Raw genomic sequence first — 10,277 nt, 5'->3', positions numbered from 1 at the left:
GCTGAAGAGCTGAGGGACAGCGCCCAGGCCCAGAGTTCAAGCCCCACGACCAAAAAAAAAAGCTTAGAGACAGTGCCCAGGCTCTGAGTTTAAGCCCCCGGACTGGCAAAAATAAACACACAAATAAGCAAATTGTTCTATGGGAATCTGCAGTATTCACTGAAAACTCAACAAGTGGTTCTAGGATCCAAAGCTCTTCTCTAGTCTTTCACTTTTAAAGCTTAAGTATCTGTTCTATGGCATGTATCGAATCTGCCCCCTGGTGGTTACCAAATGTTTGACATCTATAAAACGCATACAGATGAATTAGCTAGACCTCTATTACTAGCCTTTAAATAATACAGACATAACCTTTTTTTTTTTGGTCAGTCCTGGGACTCTGTCCCTCAGCTAGTCAACTTAAGGTGAGTGCTCTACCGCTTGAGCCACAGCGCCACTTCTGGTTTTTGAGTGGCTTATTGGAGATAAGAGTCTCACGGAGTTTCCTGCCAGGGCTGGCTTTCAACTGTGATCCGCAGATCTCAGCCTCCTGAGTAGCTAGGATTACAGGTGTGAGCCACTGGCACCTGGCTCAGACATAATCTTTTAATATCAGCATCCATGGCAGTTCCTAACTAGTTGTACTATCATATAATATTCCAATATGATTGACAGTCTTTATTTTTTATTTTATTATTTTTTTGCTAGTCCTGGAGCTTGAACTCTGGGCCTAGGCACTGCCCTTGAACTTCTTTTTTTGAGCTGCTGGCCTGGGTGCTGTCGCTTAGAGTGCTAGATCTACCACTTGAGCCACAGTGTTACTTCCAGTTTTCTGGTGGTTTATTGGAGATAAGAGTCTCATGGACTTTCCTGCCTGGGCTGGTTTTGAACTGAGATCCTCAGATCTTAGCTTTTTGAGTAGCTAGGATTACAGGCATGAGCCACTAGTGCCCAGCTCTAAATGATAGTCTTTAAAAAGTATTAGCATGAATAGTTGGTGTTAGTCAATCTTAATAAAACATATGCATCTTTTAATACTATTAAGCCCTTTAATTCCAAGATTTCTGATTTAGCCCCACTTTGCCCCTTGTTTCAGGATTACTCTTGGAAACCAGCTGGATGGTATCCACCTACTAGATCCAGATGTGGTTGCACGGTTTAAGCAAAGGTATCCAGATGGCATCATCTCTAAACCTAAGAATCTGTAGAATTACCTCCTTAAATCTAGAACCATGGCTTCATAGGCAATACCAGAAGAATATTTGTAAAGTAGCTTTCCCCCCTTATTTAAATAAAGGTTTGTATTGGAGTTAGAATTCTGAGGTAAAATTCTGGCTCTGTTGTGTAACTATGTGTGTTCTTGGGTAACTCATTTCTTGGTATGATGCCTTTTAAGTAAAGTGGGAATGTTAATACTACTCTAGAGGTTATTGTGAGGGTTCAAATGAGTGTATGGAAAACACTGACATGTTCATTACTATAAAACAGGACTTAGAGGGGTTGGAGGCATGGTTCAGTTGGTACAGCACCAGTCAATGAGTGAAACTATCAAGTACCGAGTTTAAGTCCTAGTCTTAGACCTAAATATATAAAGAAAACCCAGGACTACATAGGATCAAAATGATTAGGATTAGTAATACAGGAACACAGTTGATTAAGAAGAGGGTTCTCTAGGAAAGCATTTTTGAGAATTTAAGTTTCAGTTAAGATTATCATCATTAAGGCTATTATGTTCTAAAAAATCTCACCAATTCTGTTACAGCTATGTGGCTTTGCTAATCTATCAGCCTGTAGCTTATTCCTAAGGAAAATCAAATAAGCTAACTTTAGGCTAAATAACCTTATTTTAGTACCTAGAGCATGAAAGAACTGGACTAAATGAAAACACCTCAGAGCAGTCTTTTAAAAGCTATTTCATCAAACACAATAAAACAGTAACATTTTTAGACTTTGGTAAAACCTCTTATACTAATTTTTAAGGATGTAGAGTTCTCTCTTACACTTGGAAACTGTCAACAAATAAACTCCTAAAGCCCACTGTGCATACTTGTATTGAAATCCTTTGTTCTTAAAGCAGAATATTGATGATAGTAATCGTTCTATTTGTTTTAAGAGGGAATCTTTAATATAGTCTTTGATCCCTTTTTTCTGGTATTGGGGATTAAAACCAGGGCCTGCCTACAACTGAGCTATACCCCCTATTCCTCTTATCCCCTTTTAAAATGGATGCACAGAATGGTGTTTCCACCTAGATCAAAGCTGAGTACTTTCCCATCATTTTAATAGTATTTTAGGCAAGTCCTATGAAAATTATACCAGTAAATTTCCTCAACCTCCACCACCAGCCCTACCATCCCCATGATTGGCTTGTCTATACTCCCTTTACTCTTTCCTCTACTATTATCTTGGTATTTCTGCTTACAGTTGAAAGTAAAAAGCAATTCCAGATTACAGCAAACTCAATGGCCCTGCTCCATAACCTGGCCACTGCTGAAAGCAGGAAAGTAGGGGAAGCTTGAAGGAAAGTCTTGGATTGTGATCAGGCACTACCAGAAGCTTGTGTTTCAAAAACAGGCTCTTGGACTTGTTTCCTGCAGGTAAATCTTCACTGGCTTGAGGAACTGGAAAGCCTATTTCACAAACACCACAGTGTTTGGATTTCTAGAGGCCACCCAGGCTAAGAAGACATCCCTAAGATAGAAAGATAACATAAACTTAGATTACAGTCTAAGTACATTCTTCACTTAAACAAGTTCTCAAGTAATTTCCTACCATCTCCACGGTGATAATTAAAAACAAATGATGCCAACCTACTATAGAGGGTTTGAAGCAGGATATAAAAATGTTGTATTTCATGGAGACAGGTAATTCCAAATAAAATTTTGGAAGGGCAAAATTTTCACTTTTTATCCTATATACTGTCCAGCATGTCATTATGCTACTTTATACTTAACCATTCTCCAATGTCTGATTTCATAAGTGATCTGACTTTGCACTAATGATTGAAAAACTAATTGAAATAGCTTATCTATTTTTTTGTGAACTCAAGAACTTATGCTTACTAGGCAAGTGCTTTACCCCTTAAGCCATACTACCCTCCTCCCCCTTTGTTTCCCACCTCCCCCTTTGTTTTTTGCTCTAGTTTTTCAAGGAGGTTCTAGTGATTTGGCCTAGAGCTGGCCTCCTTCTTACAATCTCCCACATAGCTGGAATCACAGTAATGTGCCACTGTGAAGTCTTTTAACTTTTTCTAGGCTGTCTTTGAACCATAATCCTGACAATTTCTTCCTCTTGAATAGCTGAGATGGCATGTGTGAGCTACCATGTTTGACCTACTTATTATTTTTTTTAACAAATATACATAGAGGTATGCAGTTAATGAAGTATGAACTGCTAACTATATCCTTTAGCTAGGTGTCAAATATAAGTTGCTCTTTGCAAAGGGAATTGAACCCAGGCCTTCATACAAGCAAGGCAGGCCCTCTTAGAAATAAACTACATATCTAGTCCTAAATGTAAGTTCTTTTATAGTTTTTTTTTTTTTTGGTCGGTCGTGGGGCTTGAACTCTGGGCCTGGGCATTGTCCCTCAGCTCTTCAACTCAAGGCGAGCGCTCTACAGCGCCACTTCCATTTAAGTTCTTTTAAAGAGCCTCGTCAACCAGTATTATATGTATGGAAGCCTATACTACCTAAGAGTACATTGATTATATGGCTCAAGGTTGCCGTTTCCCAACACAGTTACTAATTGCAGAATTTTAAAAGAACACTAAACTTACCTGCAGTGTTTCACTACACACTCATTGCTGCAGTATTCATTGTCCCAGTCCTTACTCACAACAGGAGGATTCTCGCAACCAGACCTTACACATCGAGGCTGTGGTGAAAGTGTCACAGGTGACCCACTGACCAATTCAACATCCATCTGAGAAGGAGACTCAACCTGTGATAGGAAGAAAGCAACAGGGATGGATTAGATGGGTACCTGCTTAACTAGCTACCTAGTCAATCTCTGGTATCCAATGGAATAAAAAGTTATTAACTAGGGGCTGGGAAGGTGGCTCAGTGGTAGAGCCTTGCATGCATGAGGCCCTGGGTTCGATTCCCCAGCACCACATAAGCAAAAAGAAAAAAAGCCGGAAGTGGCGCTGTGGCTCAAGAGCGCTAGCCTTGAGCTGAAGAGCTGAGGGACAGCACCCAGGTCCAGAGTTCAGGCCCCACGACCGGACCCCCCCCCCAAAAAAAAAAAAAGTTATTAACTTGTTATTACATCACATAGGTCAGTTCTTGCTATCCACCATTAAAGCTGCTAAGTACAGAATGGCATACAGATGCTGGCAATAGTGGAAGGAGGCTCACTAGCCTAGCTTTTTGGTTATTTTGGAGATGGAATATAATGAAGTTTTCTGTTCAAAGCTGACTTCAAACCACAATCCTCTGGATCTCAGCTTCCTGAGTAGCTAGGATTACAGATGTGAGCCATTGGTGCCCAATAATAACTAACATTTGTTTAATGTCTTTTCTAAAATATGTAATGATACTGAGCTTTCCATCTCTCAACATAATATTTAAAACAGGTGGGAAATACCATGTAAGGCCTACAGAATTACTTGGTATACAATGTATGCTTTTTGTTATAAATATCCAAAATGGCCTGTGGCAGAAAGAAAAAGAACCCACCTTATTAGACCATGAAGCTAGCCAGGCTAGTTAAGAAGTATTCTCAAACAAGAAGCCTTTTAATTGTTTATTACCCAAAAGCACTACTGGTATTATCTTGGGTGAGAGGAGTCACTTTTGGGATTGTTGCCAGAATATTTCATCTCACTCCTGGTTACATTACTAACCACCCCTATGTTAAAAAAACAAAAAGGTCTTTCTCTGTATTGGTGGCTCATGTCTATAATCCTAGCTTCTTCGGAGGGTGAGAGCTGAGGATACCAGTTTGAAGCCAGCTTAGGCAAGCTTTGTGAGATTGGTATCTACAATGAATCACCAAAAAGCCAGAAGTGGAGCTCAAATGGTAGAGTTCCAGCCTTGAGCAAAAAAGTTCAGGAATGGCACCTAAGCCCTGAATTCAAACTGTAGTATTGGCATACACAGAAAATTAAATAAATAATGCTCTTTTAGACTGCTACTGGTCTTGACAAAATAAGTCAAATATAGACTCACCTCAGGAACTACATCTGCAATCATCTCACAGATTGTCTCAGGAGAGGTTGCTTCCACTGTATGGGCTTCAGGGCTGTTGTTCATAAGCCGCTCAGGACTGTTTTCTACAGCTGGAGGGACCAAGGTAGTCTGTATTTTCAGAGTGGGTGGAGGTACAATCTTGCTTTGCAGAGGAGGTGGCTGTTGCTGTAAGTTGATTCGGACTTTTTGAGGAGGAGGCTGTTGCATGGCCTGAAGTGGAGGAGGCTGCTGCAGAATGGTAACTTGCTGCTGAGTTGGGGGCTGAGGCATCTGTTGTAATGGAGGGGGTTGTAGTCTGGGTGGGGGCAGTTGCATAGAAGCAGCAGCAGCAGCTGCAGCCTGCAACACTGACCTAGTGACAATCTGGGCTTGTTGGCTGGGCTGGATGGTAGCTGTACTTGTTTGGCCTAATTGGAGCCCCCGGGAGGTCACCACTGTGGCTGGGATAACAGTAACCATCCCTCCTTGAGACATAGTAATAGAAGAGGGCAACATCTGTTTGGTAATAATCAATTTGGTAATATTGGGCTGACCCCCAGGCCCAGAAGATGCCTGGTTTGCTACATAGGATGAAAGAGTAGAGTTAACAACAATGCAAGGGGACAGGGCAGGGGACTCGGATGAGGCTGGTGCTGGAGATGCTGGGTCAACAGCAGCTACAGGAGGTGGTGAAGGAGTCTGAGATGGTGGCACTGGATCCAATTCTACTGTTTCCACAGTGGCCTAAAAAGGCAACAGAGAAGAAATAAAGAATGCTACTAAGAAATATACTCTACATTGCAAGACATTCATTCTAACTACTTTCTAAGAATAGATATCATCAGTTTATGCAACAGCTGTAAGTACAGCCCTTACTTAAGTAAGGGTTGGAACTAATGCCTAAACACAGACTGTTGAGAAAGTTTACATGATAATGAGAGGTGGGGGCAATGTGGAAATTGATTCCAGGACCTCAGAGTTCTGTCACTTGAGTCACACCCCAGTCCTTTTTGTGTGATTTTTCAGGTAAGTCTCTTATGTTTTTATATAAGCCAGCCTTGGGTCAAGATTCTTCTATTTCTAGATCTCAAGTAGCAGGGGCTATAAGCATATAGTGATTCCCTCACCTATCACAGGAGTTACATTCCAGAGAACCCCTGCAATAGGTAAAAATCTGGGCACAGCAGCATTCATATAGTCATCTTTTACTAGATCGTGGTTCACTTATTGCTACTTGACAGCTTTCCACCTGTAGCTAGGATCTCTGGTAACTCCCACAATAGGTGAGGGATCTCTATGTATTTTTTTGTTTTTTGTTTTTTTGGTCATGAGGCTTGAACTCTGGGCCTGCGTGCTGTCCCTCAGCTCTTTAGCTCAAGGCTAGCACTCTTACCACTTGAGCCACAGCGCCACTTCTGTCTTTTTTGTTTATGTGGTGCTGAGGAATCCAACCCAGGGCCTCATGCATGTGAGACAAGCACTCTTCCACTAAGCCACCTTCCCAGCCCCTCTATGTATTTTTTAAAAAAACCCAAAATTCAGTGAAGCTGCAATAAGTGAACTATGATACAGTGAAGGGCAACTGTATGCCACCAGGTCTGGTTTATTTTCATTTTTATTTTATTTTTTTGGTCGTGGGGCTTGAACTTGTTATGGGTGCTGTGCCTGAGCTCTTCAGCTCAAGGGTAGCACTCTACCACTTGAGCCACAGCACCACTTCTGGTTTTCTAGCCATTTATTGGAGAAGGGTCTCATGGACTTTCTTGCCCAGACTGACTTTGAACCATGATCCTCAGATTTCAGCTTCCTGAGTAGCTAGGATTACTGGCGTGAGCCACTGGTACCCAGCTAATGTATGGCTTATTTTTTTTATTTTTTTGTCAGTTGTGGGGCTTGAATTCTGGACCTGGGTGCTGTCCCTCAGCTCTTTAGTTGAAGACTAGCACTCTTACCACTTGAGCCATAGCACCACTTCTGGCTTTTTTTACTTATGTGGTGCTGAGGAATCAAACCCAGGGCTTCATGCAGGCAAGGCAAGCACTCTACCACTGAGCTACCTTCCCAGCCCTGAAATCTGGCTTATTTTAAAAATAGTTTGTTACTAATTTTTACCTGGGCTAGCCTCAAGCTGCAATACTTCTTCTTCTACCTCTTGAATAGTTAGGCTAAGACATATACACCATCATACATAGACCTGTTTTTGTTTCTCTTTCTTTTTTTCTTTTCTTTTTCTGCCATCCTGGACAGCCTGAGTGCTGTCCCTGAGGTTTTCTGCTCAAGGGTACTATTGTATCACTTGAGCCATAGCTCCACTTCCAGCTGAGAGTCTTAAGGATTTTCCTAGGCTGGTTTCAAATCATGATCCACTGCTCTCAGCATCTTGCTTAGCTAGGATTAGAGGCCTGAGCCACTGGCACCTGGCCTGTTTTTACTTTCTATAATTGCTAACAAATGGTTTTTTAAAATCTTTATTGAAAGCCAGGCGCGGTGGCTCATGCCTGTAATCCTAGCTTCTCAGGAGGCTGAGATTTAAGTATCATGGTTCAAAGCCAGTATGGGCAGGAAAGTCCGTGAGACTCTTATCTCCAATAAACCACCAGAAAACCGGAAGTGGCGCTGTGGCTCAAGTGGTAGAGTGCTCGCCTTGAGCTGAAGAGAGCAGGGACAGTACCCCAGCCCAGAGTTCAAGCCCCACAACAGACAAACCCTCAGAAAACTTTATTGATATACAAATCTATTTTAATCCTCTTACCTGACATTCTTGGTTATCTTTATATGCAGCTAGGGCCTTAAGATACTCTTTCTTGGCAGCTTCAGTTTTCCTCTTATACACCTGTAGAAAAGACAAGTTGTTTTTAAAGTTGTTTATAAAGGTATTCCTAGGAAAGATTAATTCTATAATTATTCATCAGTGAATGACAATTCATCTCAGTCTAGTCACTGTAGAAAGCTATCAATCAAGACAATCTTTGACTCACTCCAGTTTTTGAGAGGAACTACTTCTAAACTAAACATCAACTCAAAACATCAACTCATATTCACATGTCCCCCAAACTGCAAGATCAGTCTGCCTGGACTAAGGCTGCCTAACCCAGAAGTTCTCCTTATAGGAAAGTGTTGAACAAAAGATGACCACAAGAATTCCTCCCATCTTACATATTCCTTCTCCCACCAAAAGCTGAAACCTGATTTCCTCTTCTTGTGAATCTGAGCTGGCTCCATGACTTGTTCAACCATTCAGATGTGCCCAGAGTGACACAAATACTTGAGATCTTGAGGTATCTTTGGTTGACTTCTTGGAATGTTACTTTAAGTCCACCATACTGTATATAAGCCAGGCTAGCTTACTTGGAGGACAGACACCACATGAAGGAGAACCAATACCTCCAGCCAAAATAAGTACCAATTACTGGACATAGATCCAGGAATCTAGGCATTAATCATTATAACCATATTCAATTTCAAATATATCTTGTTTTTTTTTTTTTTTTGTCAGTTGTGGGGCTTGAACTCAGAGCCTGATCTTGTATTTTATTTTCTTTTGGGTCTGGTCATGGGCCTGAACTCTGGGCCTGGGTGCTGTTCCTCAACTCTTCAGCTCAAGGCTAGCACTCAACCACTTGAGCCATAGCGCTACTTCTGGCTTTTTTTCTTTCTGGTTATGTGGCGCTGAGGAATCAAACCCAGGGTCTCAGGCATGCAAGGCAAGTGCTCTACCACTAAGCCACCTTCCCAGCCCCCTGATCTTGTATTTTTTTAAATATAGTACTTTCCTGCTCCTCCCCCTACTTCTTTTTTTTTTTTTTTTGGCAGTTGTGGGGCTTGAATTCTGGGCCTGGGTGCTGTCCCTAAGCTCTTCAGCTCAACGCTAGTGCTCTACCTTTTGAGCCACAGTGCCACTTTTAGTTTTCTGGTGGTTTACTGGAGATAAGAGTCTCATAGACTTTCCTGCCTGGGCTGGCTTTGAACTGTGATCCTCAGATCTCAGCCTCCTGAGTTGCTAGGATTACAGGAGTGAGCCACTGGCGCCTGGCACCTTCTTTCTTAAAACTGGATTTTACTATATATCTCAGGCTGGCTTCATCATACTCATCTCTGTTGGGCATACAAGTGTGTGCCACCATACCTAAAGAAGGTCTTAATAAGTTGCTGGCCTCAAACAACAAAGCTCAAAGGATCTTGCTGCCTTATCTTTCCAAGTAACTGGGACTACAGATATCATCCATGGTTGTTTCTTTTTCTTTTTAAATCCAAATTAAATTTAGGGAGATTAACTAGTTTAAGTTTATACTAATCCAGTGAGAAAACACTAAATCACTAAATAAAATTCTAAATCTAAATTTTTATATTTAGCCTCAGTATGCAACTTATCAAGGAATAACCTATTTAATACACATAGAAAAAAAAGGCTTTGGACAATATCTTCTAAGCACAGGTAGCTTATTCCTATAATCCTAGCTATTAAAGAGGATCACAGTTTGAACCCATCTCAGACCAAATAAGTCTAAGAGGCCCCTTCTCAACCAATAGCTGGGTATGTTATTCCAGCTATTGAGGAGGCTGAGATTCGGAAAATGTCAGTTCCAGGCCAACCTAGTAAAAAAAATTCATGAGATTCCCATCTCAACAGAAAATTCTGGGCATGATTGCACATACTTGTCATTACAGCTAACAGGATTGTGGACAAGTCCAACTTAGGCAAAAAATGAGAACTTTATTTCCAAAGTAAGCAGAGCAGCTGGGTACCTGTGGCTTATGTTGTGTAATCCTCACTGGGCAGGAGGCTAGGATCTACAGTTTTTTCTTTCTTTTTTGGTAGGTCATGGGGCATGAACTCTGGGCCTGGGTGCTGTCCCTGTGCTCTTCAGCTCAAGGCTAGCACTCTACCACTTGAGCCTCACGCATGCAAAGCAAGTACTCTACCACTGAGCTACCTTCCCAGCCCAGGATCTATAGTTTGAGGTTTGAAGCTAGCCTAGACCGACAAATCTGAGACTTTTTTTTCTTCTCTTTTAAAATCAGGTTGTAGTACGGGCTGGGAAGGTGGCTCAGTGGTAGAGCGCTTGCCTTGCATGCCTGAGGCCCTGGGTTCGATTCCTCAGCACCACATAAGCAAAAAGAAAAAAGC

General features: G+C 41.6%; 2 protein-coding genes across 2 annotated transcripts in view; one reads left to right on the top strand and one right to left on the bottom strand.

Moving 5' to 3' along the window:
• The window catches only part of Mettl3 (methyltransferase like 3), a 10,678-nt gene extending 9,351 nt beyond the window's left edge, over positions 1-1,327 (top strand). Inside the window, exon 10 of the mRNA XM_013029670.1 lies at positions 1,053-1,327. Within this exon, the coding sequence (XP_012885124.1) occupies positions 1,053-1,187 (135 nt within the window). The 3' untranslated portion in view covers positions 1,188-1,327. The remainder of the gene's footprint in view (positions 1-1,052) is intronic.
• A 267-nt stretch (positions 1,328-1,594) lies between these two features.
• Tox4 (TOX high mobility group box family member 4) overlaps positions 1,595-10,277 on the bottom strand; it is a 22,034-nt gene continuing 13,351 nt past the window's right edge. Inside the window, exons 4-7 of the mRNA XM_013029669.1 lie at positions 7,902-7,982; positions 5,150-5,893; positions 3,757-3,920; positions 1,595-2,670 (exon numbers count right to left, since the gene is read on the bottom strand). Of these exons, the coding sequence (XP_012885123.1) occupies positions 2,610-2,670; positions 3,757-3,920; positions 5,150-5,893; positions 7,902-7,982 (1,050 nt within the window). The 3' untranslated portion in view covers positions 1,595-2,609. The remainder of the gene's footprint in view (positions 2,671-3,756; positions 3,921-5,149; positions 5,894-7,901; positions 7,983-10,277) is intronic.

This window comes from Dipodomys ordii, unplaced genomic scaffold (assembly GCF_000151885.1).
Source record: "Dipodomys ordii isolate 6190 unplaced genomic scaffold, Dord_2.0 Scaffold121, whole genome shotgun sequence".
In the NCBI taxonomy this organism is placed as follows: Eukaryota; Metazoa; Chordata; class Mammalia; order Rodentia; family Heteromyidae; genus Dipodomys; species Dipodomys ordii.
Note: the sequence above shows the minus strand (reverse complement) of the source record. Positions and strands in the feature narration are given on the sequence as shown.